Source organism: Grampus griseus (assembly GCF_964374135.1).
Source record: "Grampus griseus genome assembly, chromosome: 11".
Taxonomy (NCBI): Eukaryota; Metazoa; Chordata; class Mammalia; order Artiodactyla; family Delphinidae; genus Grampus; species Grampus griseus.
The window spans coordinates 38,890,027-38,917,544 of record NC_139005.1 but is presented as its reverse complement, the minus strand read 5'-3'; the positions used below and the strand labels follow the sequence as shown (position 1 = coordinate 38,917,544).

Sequence of the window (27,518 nt, the reverse complement as noted above, 5' to 3'; positions counted from 1 at the left end):
CCGTCCCCCGCCCCGGCCCCCACGCCCCTCGGCGCCGCCGCGGCCGCCGAGCCCCGGAAGCGGGCGGGGATTTCCTGTGCCCGCCCCGCCCGCGCCCGCTGGGCCGCCGTCTCCGCCTGTCGCTGGCTCCGCGGCCGCCGGCTCCGAGGAAGCGAGGGCAGAGGGGAGGGGCAGGCGGCGTCCGGGAGGGAGGCACCGGGCCACAGGCCAAGACGACCGGGGTGAGTGGGGCCGGGCGGAGGGAGTTGCGGCTGGAGGGAGGGACGCCTGGCTTCCCGGGGCGGTGAGTGGGGCCGGTCACCCGTGGGGGCGGGGAGGAGGGTCGTCGCGGCCTCTGGGTCGCTGCCATTCTGGGGGGATGTGGGTCGGCCACACTGACACTCTGTGCTCGCCCCTCCCGTCTCCCCGTCCCCCCATCGTCGCTGTCAGGCCCCGCGGGTTCGCACCGCTGTCACCGCTCGCAGGTTACCCCGCGGCTCCTTTTTCTTCACTTGCTCATGCCCCAGTTCACGAGAAACCTGTTTTCTGACCTCACTTCCCCTGCTCCAGCTCTGCCTCTCTCGGGTTCTCTGAAATCTGACCCTCTCCAGGGGCACTGTGACAAGGAGGGCAGAAGCAACCTTACTCTGGAGCGGGCGCCCGTCCCGCCCACGCCCCGCCCGGGACAGGGGCCAGGCTTCTCTGACAGCGCGACTGTCCCTGTGTCCTTGGACTACTCATTTCGGTAGCATGGCCCTTTCTCTATCCAACAACACTTGCTGCAGAAACCAACTTCTGCAGGTGCTATGCCCCCCAGATATGTGAGGAAAAGGGGGAAGTGAAAGTCTTAGAACCCCGACTCCAGTAGGCCTGGGATCATCCTGGAGCCGGGAGAAACCAGGTTAGGGCTGACACCTTAACTGCCCAGATGCTGGCTCTGAGAGAGCAAATATTTTAGCAAATGCAGTTTGAGGACAAGTACCTGCCCCCTCCTTTGCTGATATTTCTGCTAGCACTTCCACAGGTTTTCTGTCAGTGGTCTGGAGAGGCTCACATCTGGCCTGTGAAAGAGGCTTCCTATCAAGGGACTCTGCTGCTGGAGAGAGATGGAGAAGTGGGTCTCAGAGGTGTCCAGATATTTACCTAGAGGTAAAGTCCTGAAAGAGGACTTTCAAACGGAGCTAGAGAATGAGGAAGACATCTGGTGAAGAGAGGGAATTCATGCTTTACATGTTAAAAGTTAAGTGAATACAGGGGCTGGAATTCAGAGGAAAAAGCTAAAATGGAACTTTTCCTTTATTGCTTTATTGGGAATTGTCCTTTCTCATGAGAATTCTCTGAAAAGGAAACCTTGTAAGCTGGGAATCAGTCCAGGATGCTCCCATGAGGCCCTGAGACATCTCTGGACTTCTGAGATGAAAGGGAAATTTGTTCCCTTCCTGTGCATTGAGCTTAGAGTTCCCACCTACCTCTTTTGTCGAAGACAAATAGGCAAGAAAATAAACAACTTGACAGTTGTCATTACCAATCCTGGGCTCCTGGATTCTTGCAAATGTTTTTGGATGGATATGAGTGAGCCAGAACAGTTACCAAGGTTCTGACCTGTTTTTGGAAGACTTTCACTGGCTCTGACTGCTTGGGCATTGAGTAAGAATCACAAAAATATGACGTTGCCAAGCAAAAAGGGACTCTTCACAGTCTCATAGACTATTTCCCTGCTGTAAGGCAGGGAGACCGCTATCACAACACAACCTGTCCTGCTCCTAAGATGTCCAGAGCAAAAAGCCTTCAACCAGGTCCTATGCACTGCAGGATTATTAGGAATGTTTTTTTAATCTAACCTAAATCTCTTCTCTTGCAATCAAGAGAAGAGATCTACATAGAGATAGAAAACATCTCTTTTTATTCATTGGCAGCATCATTCATCAGCCTTCTTCCCTAGTCAAGAGAAGACTATGTCCACTGTTTTGAACTTTCCCCCAGTGTACATATTTCCCATCCCTTTCTTCACTTTTGTTTCTTCTGATGGAACACACTCTGGCTTGACCATACGCTTCTTTAAAATTGAGTACATTTTTATAATGAGATCTGACTGGTTCTATCCTGTGTCTCAGGTTCTTTCCTGTGTCTTAAATCACAGGGCTGTTAATTCACCCCAGGGTCATGTTAGCAGCACCTGCTTCCCCTTTTCTACCTAGTCCAAACCCTTTCTTTTTTTCTTTTCCCAATCAGACATTAGCTCCTCACTGACCAACAGTTTCTCTTATCTTTTAGGGTTGCTTTAGAGTCTTATACTTGCTTTCCAAGTTATTGATCTTTCTACCATATTTACTACCAGTTCTCATTTTCTGCAACAGAGTGACAAGTTATATGTCTGTTTGTTGAGGCTTGTCCTAAGTAAGGCACCATTTGGTACAGCCTCATAAAAAATACACCCTTTGACTAGGATTTCTACCTATAGTAATCATTTCATTCTAAACTAACTGATGAGAATGGGATTTGTGGCAGAAAATCTTATGTGTAATTACATCTGTTTTTGTTGAGTGCAAGTCTGTTTGCATCCTGTCCTGCATATTTCCAGATTGCTTACATTCAGTGGTTGAAATTTCCAGTTAAGTATTTTCAGTTGTTGAAATTAATTGATAGCTTTTGAATTTCCAGAATTGTTCTTTTTTTTTAAAATGAAGTTCTTCCAGCCCCAAAATAACCATTTGTGACTTTGCTATGTAGCACCTGCTCTTTTCTGGCTCAGCTTCAATTGATTGGAACACATCAAGCTTTTAAAGTTCATCTTTCATCAAGCTCCTCCTATCCAGTGTCATCTTTTATCCCTGGGCTGTTCTCCATAACTCCCTTAGGAATATCACCCCTTTCCATTTTCATGGGCATAACAGATATGAATTTGTTCCAGGTCACAATTTGGGTTTGTAGCAAAGATGCTTTCAGAACAGACTGCAGCCTTGGGGACAGGATGGGAGTCAATGAGTGTTCAGCTGGATGGAGCAGAGCCCCAGGTGGAAAGGGGAAGCCAGGAAGAGGGGCCATGGAGGACAGCACCAGGGCCACTGGAGCACCTGTGCTGTGACCTTGAAGAGGAGCCACAGTCGCTTCAGGAGAAGGGTGAGAGCCCGGAGGGGGTGTGTGTGGGAAGCACAGTGCAGAGAATAGTCTTCTAATCTCTGTTGAAAAAGTAGAGTTAAAAATCCCCAAATCGCCATGGACTGACTGCACAGCATAGTCAGTACCAGGACTAGGTCACAGAAATATAAGGAACTTCTGGACTCTGGTCACAGAAATACTAATATAATGAACACCTGGATTCTGCAAACCATGTAACTGGGCTTCTCCCGTTTCTTGCATAATCACTCCCTCCACGTGCTACATGGTTAGTGGTAACAAATATGGGAGACAAAGGAAGTGACAGAAACACTGACTGCTGTTGGAAAACACACTCAGTAAAATGCACTTTACAAGATGAAAATTACATTCAAATAATATAAGTTCAAACCACAGCTAGTCGAGTAGAAATGGATGAGATAAATACTCTACTAACAACCACTCAGTACCCTTTCAGGATATTTTGAGGCAGGGTCTTTTCTACTACATTTATGCATTGGAGTCTTACCAATGGGTATAAATATAGAAAAAAAAAGTGACCCTTAAGCCCCTCTAAAATAGGGCCCAGGCTCTAACTGGGAAAGATGGATGCTCCATGTCTAATGGTTCCTCTCTCCCCTCACCAGCTCAGTCGGCTCCCTGGGTTCCTGCCATTCCCCAGGAAGGGAGCACTGGAGATTGGGAGATGGCAGCTGCACTGCTTGCAGCTGGATCACAGGTGGGCTGTGTTCTTCCTTTGGCCTCTCTCAGGGTTTTCTCAACGCTGCCTTTCTACAGCCTTTGCATCATTCCATTGATTTGTCATTTCACATGACCACTAATGGTATGTCCATTTTATGTCTGAACAGATTCTGTCCCTTTCCAAGGGGCTCATAATACCGTTTTAAAAAATGAATGGAGGCATGATGAGAAGAAGGGAATTCCTAGAGGTTAGGTGTTTTTTTTTTTTTTTTTAATGGATGGCTGTGCTATCCACAGGGGGAATTTAAGAATAATTCATTAATGTCCTTTAAGAAATGAATCTGGAAATATTAGGAAAAGAGGACCTGAAGGAAGCTTAGAAGAACATAAAGTAGGCAGGATTGGGTGGATGATAGAGCATTTATGGAAAAGAATAGAAGATAGAAAGATGTAAAAAGGGGCAGAGCCAGAGAGAGAAAACAGGTTTAGATTCAGAAGGCAAGGGGAGAGCCGTGGGAAGACAGTAATAATAGTAGTAGTAGTATCCATACTCCCAAAGTGCTTACCATGCTTGCTGTTCTCTGAGTGCTTTATGTATATTAACTCATTTTACCCTGAGAGAAACTCAGTTATCCCCATTTTACAGATGAGAAAATTGGACAGGAAAAGATTAAGGCACTTGTGTAAGGTCATACTGCTAATAAGTGGCAGAGCTCGGAGTCATTTGGCTCCAGAATCTGGGCTCCTAACTGCCACACTATGCTGCCTTAAAAGACAAGGATATGGCATAATAGGGGAAGGGGGCAAGAAAGAATATTTTCTCTATATTCTTTTGTGCTGATAGGAAAGGAAAGGTCAAGTGGAGAAAGGAGGAGCTAGGACACAATTTCTACAAGGAAAAGAATAAGGCCGGTGAGAAGAGACTGGGCAGACACCTGTAACTAAACAGAGGGACCAAAGAGTTTGTGGTACCTCCAACTTCTCATGGTCCCAATTTGGGAAAATCCTCTACAGCCGTTTTCCTCACTCATTCACAGACCATTACCTTTACCCCTTTCCTCATTTCCTCTTCACCAAAACCATATGCCCTGCCCAGGGACCTCTGGGCAGTTCTTTTTCTAGACACTCTCTTGCCCTCTCCCCTCTACTACTACCTCAGCCTTTTATACTGAGAACCCATTTCCCTTAAGGAACAGCTGCTGACAGATGATGCTACATTTTGTTTCAGGGCCTGGTAACCATCAAGGATGTGTCACTGTGTTTCTCTCAGGAGGAGTGGCGGAGCCTGGACCCTTCTCAGACAGACTTTTATGGAGAATACGTCATGCAGGAAAACTGTGGGATAGTAGTCTCTCTAAGTAAGCATGACCTTCCCCAGCCACTAAATGACTGTGCTCTGGGAGAATGGAGTCGTCTGCTCCAGGGCTGTTGGAGAGCGTCTATTTGGGGTTCTTTTCTAGGCAGAGAATCTGTCTAAGCTTCCACTAGAGAAAGAATGCTAGAGTTAATTCAAAGGGAATGGAAGTAAAGTGTCATATTTTTAAAAACAACAAAATGATGTGAATTATTAGAGAAGAGAACTTTAGGCTCTTCTTGGTTGGGAATTGGGAGGTTCTTTCAAAGCAGAGAGAAGGACATCTAAGAGATGGAACTGAGTCCTTGGAAACTCAGAAACCACCTAGGGAAAGATGGGAGTGTAGGTGGTGAGACAGCTGCAGTAGGGCTAATTAAGTGAAGTTATGACCAGAAAAGACAGTGGGACTGGAAGTATTTGAAATTTGAGTGGAAGAAAGCACTCATTGGGAAGAAAGTATGATTTTCTGAAAGAAAGAAGAGGGACTGAACAGAAACGGGAGGGGGGAAGAGGGAAAGTCTTGTATCTGGCCTTCTATCTTTTCATGTTTTAGTATTTCTCTGCTGATGTGGTTGCACTGTGTCTTAGCTGCGGCACACGGGATCTAGTTCCCTGACCAGGGATCGAACCGGGGCCCCCTGCCTTGGGAGCATGGAGTCTTAACCGCTGTACCACCAGGGAAGTCCCCTGGCCTTTCTTTTATCTATAGAGTTCCAGGGAATAATCTAGGAAACAGCTTTTTTCAGAAATGAGAATTACGGTTGAACTAATTGACATCTCTGTTTTCCTTTCCCATGGGCAGGATTTCCAATCCCCAAACTGGACATGCTTTCTCAACTAGAAGGAGGGGAAGAGCAATGGGTTCCTGACCCCCAGGACTTAGAAGAGAGGGACATTCTGAAGGTCACATATACAGGTAATGACGTAGAACACACTCAGCCACGGCCTTCACCCCTTTTGGAGTTTCATCATTACACGGCCCTCTAATCCGTCCTCTGCCTCAGAGAGTTACAGTACTGAAAGGTTTAGAGATCTTTTTCTTCAAAAGCAAGACAGTGTAACACAGTGGTTTAGAGGGCAGGCTCTGGAGCTAAACTTTGTGGATCTGAATCCAGGACCATACCTGTGGAACCTTGGAAAAGTAATTAACTTATCTTTGGGTTCCTCATCTATAAATTATCGTGAGATTTAAATATGTAACCATAGTAGAACAGTACCAGCCACATAATAAGCACTCAGTAAATGTTAATTGTTGTGGTTGTTCAACCTGCCACCCATTGTGGAAATGCCTTCCACAGTGTCTCTAGTGCTGACAGGTGGTCACCCAGCCAGTGATGATTGTAGCACGTTTCTTAACTCTCTCCATCTATGCTTAGGCAGGAAGATGGTGATTAATAGTTTTTTTTTAAGTGCTAAATAAATAACAGTAATAAATAAGTAACAACAATAGCATGGACCATTTACTAGTGCTTACTATATGCAGGTACTATCTGTCTTATAACATCTATCTTATAATGATTCCCATTTTACAGAAGAAGAAATGAAAGCCTACAGAAGTTAAGTGGGAAAGCTGAGATTCGAAATTGGGTATCTGTCTCCTAAGCCTAGGCTTTTAACCTCTGTACCTCTTGCACTGTCTTATACAACATTAAAATCTGTTCTCTCAGCCTTTATGGGGTGAGGTTTAGGCCCTAATAGGCATCATACAACCTCACCTCTGACTCAGGTTCTGGGGTACTCCCTTGTGACTCCCCTCTTGGGGTCGGTATTTTCCCTTCTCCACAGGAGATGGAAGTGAGCACGAAGGGGATACCCCTGAACTAGAAGCAGAACCTCCCAGAATGTTATCTAGTGTGTCTGAAGATACCGTTCTCTGGAACCCAGAGCAGGATGAGAGCTGGGATTCCATGCCCAGGAGCTCCAGAGGCATGCTCCTTGGCCCACCATTTCTTCAGGAAGATAGCTTCTCAAACCTTCTGTGTAGCACAGAAATGGATTCCCTGTTAAGACCGCACACGTGCCCCCAGTGTGGGAAACAGTTTGTGTGGGGCTCCCACCTTGCCAGGCACCAGCAAACACACACTGGGGAGAGGCCCTATAGCTGCCTCAAGTGTGAGAAGAGCTTTGGGAGAAGACATCACCTGATCCGACACCAGAAAACCCACCTACATGACAAACCCAGCAAGTGCTCTGAGTGTGGCAAGAATTTCCGATGCAACTCCCATCTGGCCAGCCACCAGAGAGTACATGCAGAAGGCAAGTCCTGCAAGGGCCAAGAGGTTGGAGAGAGCCCTGGGGCTCGGAAGCGGCAGCGCGCTCCCCCAGTGCCGAAGTGCCACGTGTGCACTGAGTGTGGGAAGAGCTTTGGCCGACGGCACCACCTGGTGAGACACTGGCTGACGCACACCGGGGAGAAGCCCTTCCAGTGCCCGCGCTGTGAGAAGAGCTTCGGCCGTAAACATCACCTGGACAGGCACCTGCTGACCCACCAGGGACAGAGTCCCCGGAGCAGCTGGGACAGAGGGACATCTGTCTTTTAAAATCTGTTTCTGTTGCAGCTGTGGTCACATCTTTCAACCGGTGCTACCAGGAGTCTCTGCCAGAGCTGACCCTCTCCTGCACCCCCGTGGCCAGAGTCATGAGTCCCAGTCCATCCCTAGAAAGATGAGGTTCCAGCATTGGCCAGAGTATTTCTCACCAGTTCTATGAGATGCCACATAAAGTAGAGTTTTTTGGGCAAAACTTTTGGGAAACAGTGCCTACTGCATGGGCTGATATTCAGCCTGAGCCCATTTTCCAGGGTACAGTGGTACCAGCAGTTTTTGGCTAAGGCCCAAACTGCTTGGATTGGTTGGTTGGAGCTTATGCCATACCAGTCGTTAAATATTTTGAGTATCACCCTTCCATAACATAACTATTCTCTCTCTCTCTCTCTCTCTCTTTCTCTTTCTCTCTCTCTATATATCTATATCTATATCTATATCTATCTATATATATACATATATATATATATGAAGAGAAAGACCATATTGGCATATTAAAGTCTCTGAAAATTTATGCAGTAGAGCAAATGGTTAAGCCTCTTTTAATGCAGTGTTTCCTAAATTTATTTGACTTCAGTATCCTTTTTATCTCATATCCCACAGAACTGGTGACTCCATGAAACATACTGGTGAACACTGGGTTAGAGAGTAACGAGGAAACAGGAAAGAGATAGTGATCAGGCACCCAGAGCCCCCTTTTTTATCCAGATGAAAGCTGAGGGGCCGACCTTCTTATTGTGTGGGCCCATCATCCTTACACCGATCATCTGAACATACATCCACACCTCTCACCCAACCTGCTGAAAAACAGAAACAATAACCTTCTCACCCCTATTCCTGCTCCCTTCACCCTGTGTATACATATATCCAGCTGAGAGACCACACTACAGTGCTAAGAGATGGACCTTATACCCCCAAGTAACCCAGGCCCACACAGAAGAAAAATACTTTATCCCCTTGAACAGACCCCTTTCCTCTTGACAGTGTCTTTATGTGTCTGTGTATCTGTGTGCAGGGTCTTTGAAGAGAGCATGCAAAGTGCAAACTGTATAAGCTAGATTTTCTAGGGGCTATGTTCTGGGGATGAGGGTAGTGGGGATTGTAAGGATTTTTTTGTTTTGTTTCAAGATAGTAAGTAAGCTGAGTGATCAAGGGAGCCCTAGTGGAAAGGGTTAAGTTGTGGGAGTTGAGATATAAAGCCTTCCCCAGTATCACTGAGATCAAGACAACTGTGGATATTTAAGTCTAGGTCTGAATCTCTGGGCCACAGATTCTTTTTGCCAAAGTGGAGAGAGAAAGAGACATCCTCAGTGAGGTGAGCTGTTTCTTAATTGATTTTAAGCAAGGTACATATAGAAGCTTTGTGCTTAGTGGATTTTTTGGTCTTGTTTGAAGTGCTGCGAAATTAAGGCAGGAGTCACAGTGCCTGCAGGTTGTTATCGTCACTCTTGTTTGACCTTGACTGCCTCATCAAGGGGGCAGAGTTATTCTTGTGGATCTCATTCCCCTAAACAGAACTTTAGGGGAAATGGCTGTGGCTTAGCTATTCAGCTGATGCAGGGTAATGAGCTTTCTGGTTGATTTTCCTCCCAATTCTGGAAAGGTGTCTGCACTAAGACTCTTAACTCCAGAACTTGCATAAGTATTCTAGCATCCATTAGTTGATGAGTTGGTCATTGTTTCTCTTTGTTGATGATGTGTTAATACCAATCTTATCATTTAAAAATTACCTTGTATGTAAGAACAGTTTGGGGTTAGGGAGGGAGAAAAGCAAAGAGGATGGAAGTGGGATATTTTCTCTTTAATGCTTAGATTCCGGTTTTTCCTTAACACACGTTTCTCAACCACAGTTGGTGGAATTAACCAGAGAGGCAAGAGGAAGTTAGCTGCAACAGTCTAGTTTAATGACTGTTCCACTTCCTTAGGAAAAACTGGGTGAATCATAGCTCCTTAGAGTCCTGGGCCCAAATGGAGCCAAAAATAGGGTCATTTTGCTCACTGGGCTTCTTAGAGTGGATATGACTTGAGCAACCCAGCCCCAACCTCCCTTCTACTCAGAGCAACCTTCCCTCTTTGCCCAGAATGTACTTCTCTTGCTTATGTTCCTATGAATAGAGCAAAATGGCCAGCCCTTTGTAAGGCATCCTTGTCCCAGGTCCTCAGAGACAGGAGCATTTTAGGATCAGTATTAGGAGATGCCCCAGGGCACAGGAAAATATTGGGTTCCACTGGCAAAACTGGACTATGCCATTTCTTTTACCCTCCCACTATGCCTCATTCATTAATACACATCAGCTCTTTGTGAGCAATGGTTCAGTACCTGTTTTGGATCACAGGCCCTTTTGAGAATCTGATAAAAACCAGAAACTCACTTTTGAGGAAAAAAAGATCTTAGTAATTCACTTAGTTTTGCATACACATTTAACAGGTTCAGAGCTCATCCATGGAGTCACTAAACAGGGGTCACAGAAAGGGAGTCACCCTGACCCAATATGGTCATTATATATTTGTGTCAAGAATTACAAGGCAAGGATCACTAAACATTTTAAGGACTAAGATACCAGAGGCAACAGGATATAAGGAGTGTCTAGTCTTTAATGACTTGAAGGGTAGTGCTTACATTCTACTTTATGTTTTTTAAAAAATTCATATGACATGCTGACAAATCCAGCTCCTCACGAACCTTGTTTTAAAGACTTGTATGAGGTGACTGTCCGTACCATCGGATCATGCCTCTTAACGACCAGGTGTTAACCTCCAGCCTTTGATCTGCTTTAGTAATTGTAAGGTGAGAAAGTGAAGCCCCCAAAGTGTAGGTGCACTCATAGCACCCAACTGAAAGGCAGCATGGCGTCTAAGGGCATTCTGCAGAAGGGGCATCCCTTTAGGTCATTTCTGCTGTACTGCTGTCTTCTCTACCTCCGTCCAACACCACTTCCCTTGGACGAAAAATAAAATAAGCAACAGCCATCAGCTGGGCAAAGAGATTTGAGTGGTTTTTCCCACAGGGAATACTCCCATCTTCCTCCCAACTGCCTCTGCCACATGTCTACCCTATCCTATCCCCTTTAAATAAAAAATATCTCCGTGTTCTCTCTGAGCAAAATGTAAAATAGGGAAGTCCATCTTTAGGGACCTGTCACCTTTTTCCCTCTGTGTGGTGCCTCTACCCTATTCAGAGCCCAAGTATCCTTGCCTTTCCACCCCATCAGAGTATCTCTGCAAAGAATCCCTTACAATGGAGATTGTAACCAAAGGGTTAGCTTTCTCAGAACTATCTACATTTTAAACTGTAGTTCTGATAGTGGAAGTGGAAAAGGGAAAAGATTTTCCCTTGTTAAAGTGATGTTACGCCTTCAGGGAGCAAAGGGGTGATGACTGGGGACAAAATCCTCCCTTTTCCAGCACTCCTACAGTCAAACCACTGTTTCCTATTTCCATCAAGGGCAAGGTGAGCCCTGACTCAGAACCAGAGGTTCCAGAAGACAAGTTCTTTCCATCTCTGTTCAGTTGAGTACACTGGATGGGGGTGAGTGGGGTTGGGCAACAATGGAAAAGTGAAATCTATTCCCTTAGGCCCCTTAGAGATCCTGAGATGGCAAAGTTTACTTCTATTCCTCAGAGTGCTGTACTAGGCCATGGATCTCAAAATGCAATCTTCGGACCAGAAGCATCAATATCACCTGAAACTTGTCTTAGAAATGCAAATTCTCACCCTGGACAAACTGAATCAGAAACTTTGGGGATGGAACCCAGGAATCGGTCTTTTAACATGCCTTTTAACCAGGGTATTTGATGTAGGCTTAAGTTTAAGAACCACTGGCTAGGAGATTCAAATTCCATTTTAATCAGTGGTTCCTCACCGTCTTCAAATAGGGAGAGATGGAATCTTCACACCCCTGTTCTCAGATTTATTTTCTGCAAAATCCTAGGGTAGTTGCTCCTCAGTTCAATTCCTCTCGAGTCCCAAGTTATTCCCCCACCCTTAAGTCAGTGAAAGAACTGGGTTAGTCACCAATTTCAGAAACTGTGGTGGGGTAACTACCAAGCTGTTGTAATTGGTTGGGGCTGGAGCTTCTTAAATGGGTATTGAGAATTCATGGGTCTAGAAATCTGAAAAGACAAAAAGGAGCAGACACCTCAAAGAAGGTAAATCCAATGTAAAACCGAAAAATCCAAAGAAATGGTCCTCCTTTGTTAGTTATCTGGTCCTTTTTCAGGCCTAATAAGTTGCCCTGGAGGTAGGCGGGGTGGGCATTTAGCACAAAGGTAGAGAGTAAGGCCATCTGTCCCAAGCCCCTAAGGACCCACGTATTCCTACCCCACAGTTGCACTGGAGACCAATAAGGGGCCATGCAGAGGATTCCTAACCATGATTTGGCCAACCCAAATCATGGGCAAGGGCAGCAGGAGTATTAGAGAGCCCCCAGGACATAAGAGGAAACCAGGGTCATTTAGTAAGATATGACACAAGCAAGATTTGAACCTAGACTCTGTTTACTAGGTAGAGGTTGTAACCAATTAAGCCATGGTACCTATGTCAAAACTGCTTCCTCCTGCTTTGAAGATTCTGTCCAGTTCAGGCTACAGGAAAGGATCTGTCTTGCAGGCCCTGGCCCTGATACCTCCTCCACCCCCTCTCCTAGACATACCCATGAAGATAGTTGCAAACCTGCCACCTCTGTGGGGCTCTGCAGCGTCAGAAGGTTAGAGTGAACCCAGGTTTCTTTGGGGGAGGCAATCAACCCCTGTCTCCTAAGGCAGAGAAGGGTGGCTACAGCTTTCTTCAATTCCAGGCCTCAGGCTCTCCCTCTCTCCTTTCCTGCCACAGCCTCCACCCAGTAAGCAGAGCTCTTCCTCCACTCTTCACTCCCACTTCTGTTTTTCAGTTGGTCTGGCTTTCTGTTTTGTTTTGCCTGGGGAATGCCACACCTTTCCAAGGGTATTTGTTCTTCCCAATTCCTATCCTTCTTCCATTATAGTTTCTCACTTCAAGTTTCTAGCCAATTCCATTCCATCGTGAGCCCACTTGCTACCTGTCCCTCTGCCTATCGTCCCGTTTCTTTTCTGTCATCTTCAAGCCTAAGTAGAGTCCATTGCTCATATTTCCCACTTTCTTCCCTCAGATTCTTGGCTTGGCTGTAGCATCTCAGCTGCCATCTCCCCACTCTACCTCTCTCTCTCATACACATCTCCGCACATCTGGACTTGGCCAAGGTTGCCTGTACTGCCAAATCCAGGCTCTTTACTCCCTCCCTACAGGCTCTTCTTCCCTTGATGAAGTTTCCATTTTTTGCATGCTTACTACGTCCCAGGCACTGGCTGTCCCAGGCCTGGGAGACTGAGTATGGTGATGGCCCCTGTACTTAGCATGTTCCTCAGCCGACCCCTCCACTGCCACCACTTTCCTGCCACACCTCAGGACACTGTGCGCCAAGGGACCCTCTTCCAGGCAACTCTGGGGGTGTATGCCCACTGGCCATCCAGCCCAACAGCCTAGTGCCTGCCAGATTTCTAGCTATTGTCTGACTTGGTTCCCTCTGATGGACAGTGAACTTCCCATTGATTACCCAACCAGGGACCTTCATCTGTATCTTTAGAGATCTATAATACAGTATGATCCCTGTCAGTTGAATAAAGGATGTATTGGCTGTGTCGCTGACTTCCTTTCTCCATCCTCTCCTCTCCCTTCCATTCTCAGCTCTTCTCTCCTGATAAAAAGGCTGCAGCAGAGTGGGAAACACCAGATGGCTCCAGGGGGAGTCATGCAGCCATGCAGGAGCCCCCTCGCTGCCCCTCCCAAAACACACACCTCAAGATACCACAAGTTAGGTCTCCCCACCTCCCTCCTAGTGTCTTGGCTCCCAGATGTCACTCCCAACAACTAGGGAGGCAACCCATTCTGGAGCCTCAGGGAGCAGAGTGCTGAGCAGGCCGGGCCAAGGGTGAGCTGAGTGAGGGCCTAGCACATGAATTTAAGGACGCCTTCCATCTCAGGGTCGTTTAAGGGCTGATCCACTCTTGAGAGACCCTTAGAGTGCTGAGCCTGAGTCTGGAGCCTGAGGTGGTGGTGGTGACTGAACTGACCCCCTAGACAAATTTGCAATTATTGGAGGTTTGGGGGGAGCCAGAGGAAACCTGCACAGTTGGGGTTAGACAGGAACTGGGTCCACCAGATGCATTCACCTTTGAGCGTGAAGAGGATGGGCATCTGGTAGAGGGTATCAAGAGGACAGGGTAAGAAACAGTGTGGGGAAAAAACATGGAAACCTGGCCTGGGTAAAACCACCAGCCTGTGACCCACTGACATGGCCTCTCACCCATGGAGCTTCACTGGGGTGGGGAGAGGGAATCACTTTGCAGGCATTGGGTGCAGCCCAAAGGCTTTGCTCTTCTTCATGGGAGTTGCCTTCAAGAGCTTCAGTCCTACTGCTTAGGGGGTGATCTGCCTCTGCAGCTTTCTTAACACCAGCCAGGCTGTTTTGCTACCTGCCTCGTACTGCATATGTTTCATTATTTTCTTGCGTTCACTCTTACTCCCCCCCTCCCCAGGCACTTGGAGTAAAACGTTTGACATGTCTGATCTTTCCCCTAACCAAAAAGGGGAAGAGGGAAGGAACTGACAGAGGGAGGAGAAACACAACTGTGATTGTTCATTGATGGGCCTGTTCTCTCAGCCAGTTCCAGTGGTCGACTGAAATCCTGACTTCCTTCTACTTACTCTCCTATCAGTGTCTTTCCTAGCATTGACAGGACTCATGCTGACACTCCGTCAGTCTTCAGTTCCTCTCTTCCAAATTCTTTGGCTTTTTTAAAGTCCTTTCCAGCATGGTGTCCATCAATTAATTCCCCAAGCAACCTGTCTTCCTGTCCTTGCTAGGCCCTTAGGTTTTGGCTGGATCTGCAGCCCAACCAGACAGCCTTGCCATGTTAGAAGTCCTCAGAGGAGAAAGAAGAATAGGAGAAATCTATTGCTTTGAGACCACTGACAAATGGAAATATTTTCATGTTCTGAAAACACACTCCCCCCAATGTGTTGGAGAACACTTTTCCCTACAAGAAACCGCTAAATTATTAAAACACTCAAGTGTATAAATGAATTCTAAACTTCTGACCTTTCCCTACATAAAAAAAGATGTAGAGCTAATGAGTAGATGGTGAGGCCCCACTCAACATCTATAACTGTAGTGAAGAGAGCACTGGATTTGCAGTTAAAAGTCAATTTCTAAATTGTACATTTTCTAAACATTAGCTTTTTAATTTAAAATCTAAGAGATTGTAGTGAAGTAAAATGAAATAGTGCATGCGAAAGTATAAACCACCTTATAAACGAAAAAGCTATAACTGACAATTATGTGGAAATTTCTACCTTCTTTTTGAACAAGTTACAATTTATACGAATCTGAAAATGTGTTAAATGAAACACATTTCTATGTGTTTCCTACAATTCCCATCACCTTCCCTCACAATAGAGAACCACTTAGATTTTTTGTGTGTAATCTTCCAGAGTTTCTTTATACAATTGCAAAGAGATATGTTTTCCTTCATTTTACACAAAAGGTAGTCTGTATACTCAATGTCTTGAATTTTTTCCACTTAATTTATCTTGGGGAGCTTGTCATAACAATACATAGAGAATCTCCCCCTTTTTGTAGCTGTATGCTGTTTCACTGTATTGAAGGTTCACAGTTTAACCAGTCCCCTAGTGATATTTCCATTAATATCATTTAGTGCAATGCTGCAGTAAATACCTTGGACATAAGTCTTTTCACAAATGCATTAATATCTAAAAGGTAAATTCCTAAAAGTGGTTCCACTGGGTCAAAGGACATCTGAATTTGTAATTCTGAAAGCCAAATTTCTTCCACTGGGGTCATGGAGATTTACACTCCCACTAGCATTGTATGTGAGTGCCTGTTTCCCCACAGCCTCACCAATGGAGTAGGTTCTTAAACATTTTAGATTAAAAATGCTGTCTTATTGTTTTAATGTGCATTTCCCTTATGAGTAAAGTTACACTTTTTTCATATATATATATATATATATATATATATATATTTTTTTTTTTTTTTTTTTTTTTGCGGTATACGCGGGCCTCTCACTGTTGTGCCCTCTCCCGTTGTGGAGCACAGGCTCCGGACGCGCAAGCTCAGCGGCCATGGCTCACGGGCCCAGCGGCTCGGCGGCACGTGGGATCCTCCGAGACCGGGGCACGAACCCGCGTCCCCTGCATCGGCAGGCAGACTCTCAACCACTGCGCCACCAGGGAAGCCCACTTTTTTCACATTTTTAAAGGCCATTTGTATTTTTTTTCAACAACTATTGAATATTTGATGCTAGAGGACATTACAACTCTAAAGTCCAACAATTTTCTGATCATCGTTACACTAGGCAGTTGAGATAAAAGAAGAGCAAAGAATTGATGTCAGGGATGTCCTATTTGCTCTGACCAAGGTTAAATACCCGAATATGCCACTAGAATGTGAGCACTGAAAAGTGGGGATTATGTTTTATCCATCTTTAGTCCCAGCAAAGGGTTTAGACTCTCGCAGACACTTAGTCATTTGTGAACAACAGGGATGAGATGAGTTATTCTTAGGAATTTCTTCCACAGAAGTATGGTCTAGATAATCTGGATAGCCTACCTATGAGTTAAGGTCATTTCTCATATTTCATTAGAACCACCCTAAAGCTTATCAATGAAAAATAATCTGAAATGACCATTGTTAGCTATGTAAGTTATATAAGTCTGGCACTTAATAAATTTGATAAGTTTACTGAGTGAATGAAGTTTGCTTAAATGAAGAAATCATCATAATACAAACAGAAGCATGAAGATTCTTAGGAAATCTAGAAAACAAATTGTTGTCAGTGTCCTTCCCATCCTAACTTAGGGGAAAAGGATTTCTAATTCCAGACCATCTTGTTCTTTAGGTAAAAACATCCTGGGACTATGAAGGAGCAATACATCTGGCTATCATAAGAGCATTTGATTAATTTTGTTCTGTGTTCTATAGACAATGTTTCTCATTATCTCTTTTCAGGTGTCTATTTTCTGACCGTTTGCTTCATTCTGCCACTCACAGACAATTCAAGTGCACAATAAACCTAACTACAGCAGGGGCAGATTTCAAAGTTCAAATCATCTATTGATGAGATACACTGCAAGCATTTTGCTGTTACACTGTATAGGCTTAAAGCAGTGATTCCCATTTAAGGGTGTGAGAGTGAATATCAGCATCACTTAAGTCTGTTTGTTTTAAATACAAATCCTGTTCCCCCTTGTAGAAGATATCAGACTTTCCTGGGGAAAGACTGGTCAGGTATACTCTAAAAAAACACTGATGTTTACTTCCCTAGGCATCATTTCTGTGTCCTGTCATGGCCTATGGCCTGAGAACTACTCGCACTGTGCTTAAGCCCTGCTTTCAGAACCCAAAGAAATCGTACATTTGCTCCAATTTGGTATATAATGCTTAGTACATGTTGTTTTTTTAAGAAGAGCAAAGACCTAGCTATTCATTATTTAGCCTTCTCCGTCTTATATTTCTGATATGCATTCTGTATATCTTAATAGTTTCCTCTCTAGGAGCTATTACTTTCCCAGTTGATAATTCCCTTAATGCATTTTGTCAATCAAAGCATATACCATGATGTCTAAGTCCCTCTTATCATTTTGCTGACACTTAATATCACCTAAAATAATCCTAGTCCAATTCCAACTTTTTTTTACAGAGAAGGAAACCAAGACCATGAATGATTAAGTGAATAACTCAGCTAAGGTCAGAGTGGCAGAACTCTGACTAGAATCCTGGTCTCATTAAGTACTGATCCAGTGTAGTTTTCTGCTGTAGCACATTATCACTCCATCACAAATTAGTTATACTCATATTTAACTCTCTGTGATAAGCACCTACCATGTGTCAAGCCTTGTGCTAGCTTTCACACACACTGTTACTTAACTAAGGATTAACATATGAGACATATTTTCTAAGTTAAAACAATTATCAAATCAGGGCAAAAACTACCAACCCATTACAATCAATTTTGGGAGAAGGGATTTTTTCCTAAAAGGAATTTCAGGTAAGAACACTTTGGATCAGTGGGACCACTTAGCCTAAAGGCTGTCTATTCTTCTCTTGCCCCAGTGATGCCCACACTTCTCTCCTTACATGCCCGTCCCCCCAGAACTCAATATGTATTTGCTAGGGTATCTAACATTAATTCAACACTTCGTCTAATCCCATGAAGTTGCTGGCTTTCTTCTACCTGTTTTCTTTCCTTCTGAAAGGCATTTTCTTGGCTCCTGCAACAGGAACCGAATCTCAACTCCTTTTTCTCTCTTCACCCGTCATGCTTCTGCTACAGGTCTCGCCTCAATACCCACCCTTTCCCTTCCAGGTGCGGCAGAGAGGAAACAGACACAATGTGGTGGAAAGGTCTTGTAAATAGTTTTGCCCATTTCAGTGAGTATGGAGCTGCTCTCATTGGAGCCTGCGGGGAAAGGCATCTGTGCCCGGAGGAAGGGAAGTTGCTCCCGCACTATGGATTCCTGGCTGCATTCTGAGGACCTTCAGATTTAATGGAAGTCTTTGTGCGAGCAGCCCTTGGGTCACGAGTCCTCCCCCGCCTATTCGAAGCCCTGTCGGTTTTAACGGAGGTTGGCTTCTGGATGGTACATTTCACCGGCTTCTCCGGGGCCTGTTTCTTTGCTTCCCTGGGCTTCGAGCGTGGCCTCTTCTTGTCTGGGGTCCTGGGCCTGATGTCTTCCTTCTCGGTCCGTCCTCTCCCCTCGTCCACTGCCTTGGCCCTCCCTTCCTCCTTGGCTCTGGAACTCACCGGTTCCCTGGCCCTTGGCCTTAGCCTCCTCATCCTCATGTCTGCCCTCAAGCTCTGTCTCCACACTTCCTGGGCCTTCTTGGCCGCCCTGCGTCTCCCGCAGCGCCTGCGTGGGCTCCGCGTCCAGAGAAGGGTTCTCCTGGGCGAGCGGACACCCTCCTCCAAACTCTGGCGTCCCGGCTTTCTCTTCGACTTCATAATCTTCCAGACCCTGAAGCAGCCGGCGGCGTCGCTGCCGCTGACCCGGAGGAGGGTGCCCTTCACACGAGATCCGGACCCTTCGTGCAAGTGGTGGCCGCAGTTCCTGCTCACTCTGTAGCCGGCATTTCTGAGCTCCTTTTTGAGAGCTGCCAGAGTCAGCCCTTTGTGTGCAGCGATGGCTTGGAGCAACAGCTGGGACACTTTGAGCACGGAGAGCGGGCCCCGCCTCGGCGGTCCCCCGAGGACGTTTTCCGTGGTCTGCTGGGTTTTAACGTCAGCACCTTGGGATTCGCCCATGGTCTCGGCCCCCTCAGCCATGGCCCCGCTCCCACTTCCGCGGGGCCGCTGGCTTTGGACCTCACTCACCAAGGTGTGAGCTAAGGCTGAGGCTGGCTGGGCCACGTCACAAAGGCAGGTACGTCACGTCCTAGTAAGAGGGCGGCAGATTCCAACCAGGTAGCGGGTCTTTCTCACTTTGAATAGCCAATCAGACGCCACTTCCTTCTAGGTCTAAACCAATCCGGATTTTCAGAGCCTATGCAGACCTAAAGAATCACCTTCATAATGTCCAGGGTTTTGTTTCCTGCTCTTATGTTCATACTTCTCATTGATCTTGATCTCAGCTGCTTTCTGAAGGGCACTATTTTTCCTGTGGTCCTGCACGCCATCTACCCACATTCTCCAAAGTGAGAGAAGTTGCTCCCAACCATCCACAAGTAATACGATGCCTTCAGAAAGTAGGTGTAGTAGTCTATAAAACACAACCCGGCCGAGAAACTCCCACCTTTAGGTCCCACCAGATAGATACATGCAGTCATATCTCCCTGACTCTCTGCACGGTCGATTTTTTGCAAGACTATGAAACAAAGGAAGAACCCACTGTGGTCCCTCTATCCTAAACATAATTCCCACACCTAGGAAGTTCAGATGCTTCATTTAATTGGATTGGAACAATCCAGATTCCAAATAGCCTAAGAACATTGGTCTAATCATTATTCTCCGAACAGACTTTGTGCTTTTCTGCTTCTTGTCCTGATTGCCTATCCCTTCCCTGTCTAGATAAATCCTGCTCATCTTTCAAAGTCCTACTAAATGCTTCCTTCACTGAAGCCTCCTCAGACTCTTTCAGTCAAATAATTTCTCTCCTTTTAACTCCCACAATTACTTCTGCAATCCTATACTGTTTTTTCTTTATCTTAAATTAATTTGGTATTAGATGGTACAATGTGGCACAATATTTAAAAAAAGAAAAAAACCTGCACCTGGAAAATATGGATACATATCCTAGCTCTTTAATAGCCATATGACATTAATAATCCCTTAATATTTTTGAATCCTACTTGTTTATCTAAAAAAATAAAATAAAAAGGCTTAATAATCCCTTCCTACCAATATCACAGAATTATTGCAACGATTCAAAAGAGGTGATGGTAGATAACAAAGGGCTACTCAAATATAAAGCATAAAATTAGCATAAAGTTATTTTACTCTGAATGTTAATGTCTTTCCAACTAAATAAAAAGGTCCTTGAGAGTCAGACAGTCTTTGAATTTCTATGCCCCATGCTGTACCTAACACTATCCTTCATTATATATAGCAGGCATTTGATTGAGTCTGCTTAAGTTCCTTGCTGGTGAGGAGGCTTTCTCTGGATTCAGCAGGAAACTCCCAGAAAATCAGGAGAAAAGAGCAGGATGAATTTCAAAGGACTGGAAATGAAGGCAACCAAGGAAGCCAGTTGCTCAAGGACCTCTTATTCTGGACACAGTTTAGCTGGGAATAATTCAAAGAATACCTCAAATTGCAAAGCACATCATACTTTTCCAGAGAACATTCACATATAATCTGCAGTCATAGGCTAGACTGTGGCATTGTTTCTTCCAGGAATCAGAGTTCCAGGAAGTTGCTTAGACCAGTGCTTCTTAAACTTTAATGTGCACTTACTTCATAAAGTACAGATTCCAATACATTAGATCTGGGATGGATCCAGAGATTTTACCTTTCCAACAAGCTCCCAGGTAGTTCCTGGTTAAAACACAAGTGTTGGGGGGTGGGGGAGAGTAGACAATGAGAAGGGAAGTGGCAGGAGATGAGGCTGGAAAGGTGGGTTAGGGCCAAGGTGTGAAGGACAGATACAACAATAATGACACAGATGTCAGTGGTCACACAGTAGTACATGGTAGAGTTTGGATTTAAACCTAAGTCTACTTAATTCTAAGGCCTGAGCTCTTAAAACTACTATGCTAGGTTTCCTTTTCTCCAAGGTTGACCCTCCCCACCCCCTTATACATCTCCATTATAGACTAGAGGGAAGTTTATAATCACAGCTCAGAATCAAGAGTATCTATAAGCACTCACTGTACCTTCTCCCAATCTTTTAATCAGGGCAGAGTACTGTGACGCTGAGGATCTCCAGGGGCAGGGGCTAACACATCAGCACAGGGACAGTGCATCAAGGAAGAGTTGCCAGATGGAGAGGCAGAACCACATGGTGCTGATTTCTCCCACGTGTGGCTATTCTTCATGGTTGCATAGGCCAGTGGTCACAGGATGGGGCAACCATCAGAGAAAAAAAGAAACTAAAGCGTTTGCTTTGAGAATGGGAGGAAAGTCAATGAAGTCTGACCTTCAAATCAGCTGACTCCAGGTAAAAACAGGTTGGCTGCACATAATGGTATCATCACAAAAGAAAGACAAGAACCAGATCAAACAACCATGTTTATTGATACCCCTGTGATTAGAAAGGAGGCCAACTGGAAACCTTTGGGAGAGGTTGAAATCAAAGGAAAAGAAATACATGAAAAAATATCAAAAACACCTATGGCAAAAAAGAGCAAACATTTTGATTTATATATAACCATTCATTTCATATAGATTTCTGTATAAATATGCTGTAAGTAGTAGAGGAATAACCAAAAATGGGAGGTAGGAAACAAATGCCCCACCACCACTCAGCTGGTTCAGAGGGCAAGAAAGCCAGTTGACATTTTCCATAGCACCAATCCCTCCCTCTTTAGAATAAATCTACTTGCTAGCCCCCATTATCTGACACCCCAAAAGGAAAAGATACTTCAGGAAAAAATGATTTCTTCAGGAAAACAGTCAGTGCAAACCAACATCATACCCCAATCAGGAATTACCAACCCCAGCTGCAGAAATATAAGACTGAACTATCCCTTCCAATTTTAATAGTCTATGATTACAAACTAGAAGTTATCACCTAGAGAGGACAGCACCACCCTGTTGTGAGAAAGAACAATAGCTCTTAATTTCTGGAAGTCCTGGGGGCTGGAGGTGGCAGGGGGTGGGGGGAGAGGAAAAAGTATACTTGGGAATAATGTCTGGTCATAATCCTTCTGCTTCAAGTTCCAGAGCAAGATCGTTTTGTCCTTGGTTGGAAACAAGACCCTTCCTCTAGGGTAGTCATGCCTCTATGAGGTGTCTATAGAGTATCTTCGTTGATTTAGACAATAAGCAACCTTTAATTACTATACTAAATTCTAAGAACATCAAGGTTTTATTAATCTCATTCCCTCATACAGAGTTATATAACTCTAACGTCACCAAGGAAAACTCCATGTCAGAGCACAGCAAAATTTAGTAGCACACTCTGATCTAACCTCAATCTATATCTCACTGCCCTTCCCTGATCCACAGGCCTGGGGTTCCCAGGGGCTAGGTCTTTCTGACTCAGTTATCTTGCACTGATTTATCTCTCCCCAAACTGAATGACAGAAACCTGTTCAACAATCTATTACAACTGAACTTAAACTGCTAGCTCTTTTTTTGCAAAAGTAACTTGCCATCTCATTTTGTTTTATATTCTAAAACCCTTTTCCTCTCCTGAACTATTGTGCCTTCCACTTTAATGCAAAGAACCCCACAACAGTTATCTGAGCAAATAAGCCCACTAGTCCACTCATGGCTTTCGGGAGGACTAAAGTGGTTTCACAAAAAGGAATGCAAAGATAAAATATCAAGATTCCTTAAAAGCATGGAGACAGTCTGGCAATTGGACATTCATCATTTTAATCCTCAGCCCAACTGTTCAGAAGTGAGTACAGAGAATCTAGATCCAGGTGATCTTACTGGAGGACCAGGCAAACCTCTCAGCAATTAGCCTGCAGATATGAAGATCTGGTCTCCCTAACCCCTCCCAAGAAGCTCTAAGAATACCCATCCCCACATACATAAAATCTATATCCCCCCAAAAAATGACAGCAAGAAAGAAATATGGGCTTAGGTATTACTGAAATCTAACCCAAACAAAGATATGCTATACAAATTAAGCCTTTCATCCAAGGCTTATTAATAGTTAAGTCTTTCCATGAGTCTAAAATATGGGACATCTAAGAACTGTTCTACTACAGTCAGTTACATCTCAACCTGAAAACCCATTTCTCTGAGGATTTATACTTCCAACATGAGGCTTGGGAAATCATAAGACACAGTCATACTGCAGCCCCCCAATAGCACTACATCCTGGGGATCATTCAATTCTGTTATCATAATTCCCAGCCATCCACCCCTTTTCAAATTCCCAGAATATTGTACAAATGAAGCCGAAGCAGAAACAGAAATTTGCAAAGTAGCAATCATTTACCATGTATATGTTAACTCCTATAGTCCGAGAATTAAAACATATCATACCTACATGCCCAATTTGATATACCAATCCCACCATGAAGAACTTTATTTCTATCCTAATCTCTAAACACCTAAAGTTCCACAAAACTGAATTCACTTATTAAAAATTGCTTTTTTTTTCCATGCTAAAGAATACAGCCAAAAGCAGGCTTTATTTGCATTCCCATTTAACAATACACATTCTTGTATTATACTGTATAACTTCCCCCAATTTTTTCTTCAAAATTCCAGTTCTAAATGTTTCAATTCAAAAAACAATTCTCGGGCTTCCCTGGTGGCGCAGTGGTTGAGAGTCCGCCTGCCGATGCAGGGGACATGGGGTCGTGCCCCGGTCCAGGAAGATCCCACATGCCGTGGAGTGGCTGGGCCCGTGAGCCATGGCCGCTGAGCCTGCGCGTCCGGAGCCTGTGCTCCACAACGGGAGAGGCCACAAGAGTGAGAGGCCCACGTACCGCAAAACAAACCAAAAAAACAATTCTCCATTTCCTGGGAAAATAATACCCATTTTTAAATTTTAACACAACTACTCTCCCATGGATTTTTGTCAGCCTTTGATCCATCTAGGGAAGAAGAGCTACTATTTATTGAAGGCCTATGGACCAGGCATTACAATTAGTTATAAATTATCACTAATTCTTTCAACAACACTGACAAGTGGATAATATTATTCACATTTACAGATGAGAAGGTAAATGGTGTATAAAAGAAAAATTTCAGAATGAGAATTCTCCACATCTCACAAGTAAACCCAACAAGGATCTCAAATTTTCCTCTTCCACCTAGGGAAGAGAAATTGCAGCACCATCTCTCTTTTCTTATATCATTTCACTAATCAAAGCTTTGAACAAGCAGTACATATTCTCCTTTTCCTACCATAATTTCTACCATACTAGCTATTCCAGTTACCAGTTTATTGCCTCTCCACCAAATTCACCCTTTGTTGTGGGATATGTGAAAATGGATCTGGGCCTTTTAAATACTTTTCCTTTTCCAGCTGACATGATGTTAAGCCTTGTCAGTAGAGGGCACTGGAGAGACACTGCAGGAGGAAAGGGTTTTTCCTCCTTTACTCAACACAAGAAAATTCCTACTGGTGAGAAATGCTGTGAATGTAATTAATGTGGAAGATGTTTCAGTACTACTCTTAACTTTCTATGCATATGGGAATACATAATGAAGGGAAACCCTAAGAGTGTAAGAACTATAGGAAGGCCTTTGGTTATCACTCATCCCTTTGGATACATATGAGAATTCACACTAGAATAGAACACTATGAACATAAGTGTGTTTTTGAGTCTTTAGCATTAGATCTGTCCCTGGAGGGCATGAGAATTCATACTGGGGACAATCCCTATAAATGTAATTGATATGGAAAGGCTTTCAGTGTAAATTCTACCTGCACTGCACACATAAGACTGGTGAGAAACTCTATGAATGCCATGATTGTGGAACAATCTTCAGGAAGCACTCATGAGAACTCACACCTGAGAAAACCCTATGCTTATAATCAATATGAAAAATCCTTCAGGAGTAGCTTTTCCCTTACTGTGTAAAACAGAACACAAAATGGAATTCACTGACTGTGGGAAAGCCTTCAGTGCTACTTCATCCCCTAGGAAACATGACAAACCACATCAGAGAAAAGCCCTATGAATGTAATCAGTAGAGAAAATCCTTCCACTGAAGTTCTTTGCTCACTGTGCATAAGAGAGTACTCAGTAGGGAGAATTCCTATGAATGCAATGAGTGTTGAAAAGCACTTATTGATCTTTCATCCCTTAGACAATCTAAGAGAATTCACACTGGACAGAAATCTTATGAATGTTACCAATGAGTAGGGGGCAATTTCTCTATCCTTAGGTAATGGATGAGCAGTCACACCATGGAGAAACACTTTGAATGTCATCAGTGTGAATGAGCCTTCTATTTTGCACAAGATAAATAACACAACAGGAATACATAAGGAATGTGTATCCCTCATCTTTTACACTGGAGAAAATTTCTTTAATGTAATTAGCAGGGCCAGGTTCTTGGGCATGTGACTAGTGCAGTCACACAGGGCTCCATGTGTGAAGTTTAATACTGAGGTTGCTATCTTAAAATTCTTAATAACTTTATTTTTGAATTTGTGTCTGGTAAGTGAAATTGTATGGGACAATTAAGCATGAGCTGGAAGCCTGGAAGCTCATGCATGGTTTTGCCTCATACCACCCCCTGCCTCTTGGGGACAAATTCTCTATATCAATATATATGAGAGTTCTGAAATTATTTTTACAGCTAAGTATTATACAAAAAGTCTCCTTTGACACTAATATACAAAAATATGCCAAAAAGAGGTGCAACTTTCTCTACAAATACTAAAAGAAATAAATACATGGACCTGTGGACCTAGGCTAGAAATCTGGATTATCTACCAATACTACAACTGCAAGACGGCTACAAACTTAACAGATTAAAGAACTAACTTTACAAAGCACTTAAACTGATTCAGAAGTTATACTATTAAAAACATAGAATTCTACTATTCATATTATGTGCTAGAGAATCATTTATCTAGCATAAACTGACACAAAACAGCACATGTTGGAAACAAATCCCACATATTTCAATCCCCACCCTCATCACCACCAGAAGTAGTTTTATCCTTCAACAACTACACTGCTCTTCTAAAACAACAGATATGATGGTCCAACACTCAAGGATAACTCCAACTTGAAATCAACCCAAAGTTTTCATATATAAAATACTTGGCAAGCTTTTCCTCTTACACTGGATTCCTGTTGGCCTATCAGATTCCACCTTTCATAGATTTCAGGAAAACCGAGATACTCTTTCTTTGCCACTCATTTCCAATTTCCCTTATTGGATGCTTGGGAAACATTCCCCTTTATAGTTCCTGTCCCACTTTCTTACATGCTTCCTCCTTCAACCATCAAAAGAGTAAAAGTTATGGTTTAAACTTATTTTTTAACTATTTTTAAAACCAATAGGCAAAAAGCCTCTAGGGTCTCTGTCAATAAAGTATGTTTAAACATTAGCAAAAAAATTAGGTTTCAAGATTAGTATCCAAAGGCCTTAATTATCCAAAAGAGGGTAAAATCACATTCATTTCATATATCAGAATTCTAAAATATGACTTTCCAGAAGAAAAGGACCAGGCTACAGATAAAATACCTAGTCTGCTGAGAACTATTATTTCGGCACTTTAAGAACTTTCAGATACAGCTGCTCCTTTTTCCTAATCTACTAGTTGCTTTTATCAAGCGATTCTTCATATGTTCCTCACCTGTGTCCTTTCGCCAGGATTCAGTTGCCTTAAGATCCTTAAGATACAGTACCAAGTCTCTTTGTGCCTGTAGCTGGATAAGGTTGAAGAAGGCACCTTGAGTCCTAAAAAATTGAAACAATATGTTAGATAAACTAATTCTGCCCTGTCTGCAGCCTCTGAACTTCAACAGTTATTTTTCTTTTCAAATAATATTTATATCCTATTTTTCTGATTCATATAGGTGCATTATTAAGAATGTGGAAAATACAAAAAGTGCTACAGATAAATAAATAAATAGGGGCTTCCCTGGTGGCGCAGTGGTTAAGAATCCGCCTGCCAATGCAGGTGACACAGGTTCAAGCCCTGGTCCAGGAAGATCCCACATGCTGCAGAGCAACTAAGCCTGTGCGCCACAACTACTGAGCCTGCGCTCTACAGCTCGCATGCCACAACTACTGAGCCCACGTGTCACAACTACTGAAGCCCGCACGCCTAGAGCCCGTGCTCCGCAACAAGAGAAGTCACCGCAATCAGAAGCCCGCGCACCGCAACGAAGAGTAGCCCCTGCTCGCCGCAACCAGAGAAAGCCTGTGCGCAGCAACGAGGACCCAATGCAGACAAAAATAAAAATAAAAAATAAATAAATTTATAAAAATAGATAAATAAATAAGAGTATTCCTAAAGGAGCCTTAAAAATGAAAGCATCTACTCTGAAGAAGTTAGGGTAGGCCTTTTTTAGAAAGAGAAAATTAAGGACAGGGAAAGAATGCCCAAATAAATTAAGACTCCAAGGAGGACTGCTCCTCCCGTGGTCACAAAGATGTAGGGGTTTTCAATCCATAAAAGACAGGGAAATTTTCTCAAAGAAAATTTGAGAAATTTTCTCAAA

General features: G+C 43.9%; 2 protein-coding genes across 3 annotated transcripts; one reads left to right on the top strand and one right to left on the bottom strand.

Annotated features, from left to right (window-relative positions):
* Positions 1–88: 88 nt before the first annotated feature.
* Positions 89–13,237, top strand: ZNF641 (zinc finger protein 641). 2 transcript variants are annotated; one of them, XM_082665334.1, is made up of 6 exons: positions 89–221; positions 2,891–3,099; positions 3,723–3,814; positions 5,006–5,135; positions 5,934–6,047; positions 6,917–13,237. In XM_082665334.1, the coding sequence occupies exons 2-6, from the start codon at positions 2,916–2,918 to the stop codon at positions 7,669–7,671; spliced, it is 1,275 nt and encodes a 424-aa protein (XP_082521460.1). In that variant the 5' UTR covers positions 89–221; positions 2,891–2,915; the 3' UTR covers positions 7,672–13,237. The 2 variants fall into 2 exon arrangements, with proteins under 2 accessions (XP_082521460.1, XP_082521461.1); XM_082665335.1 differs by lacking the exon at positions 89–221 and adding an exon at positions 241–283.
* A 4,979-nt stretch (positions 13,238–18,216) lies between these two features.
* H1-7 (H1.7 linker histone) lies at positions 18,217–19,032 on the bottom strand (the record flags this gene model as incomplete). The annotated part of the gene is made up of 1 exon (XM_082666151.1): positions 18,217–19,032. One exon carries the CDS (start codon positions 19,030–19,032, stop codon positions 18,217–18,219), a length of 816 nt encoding a protein of 271 aa, XP_082522277.1.
* Between the last annotated feature and the right edge of the window lie 8,486 nt (positions 19,033–27,518).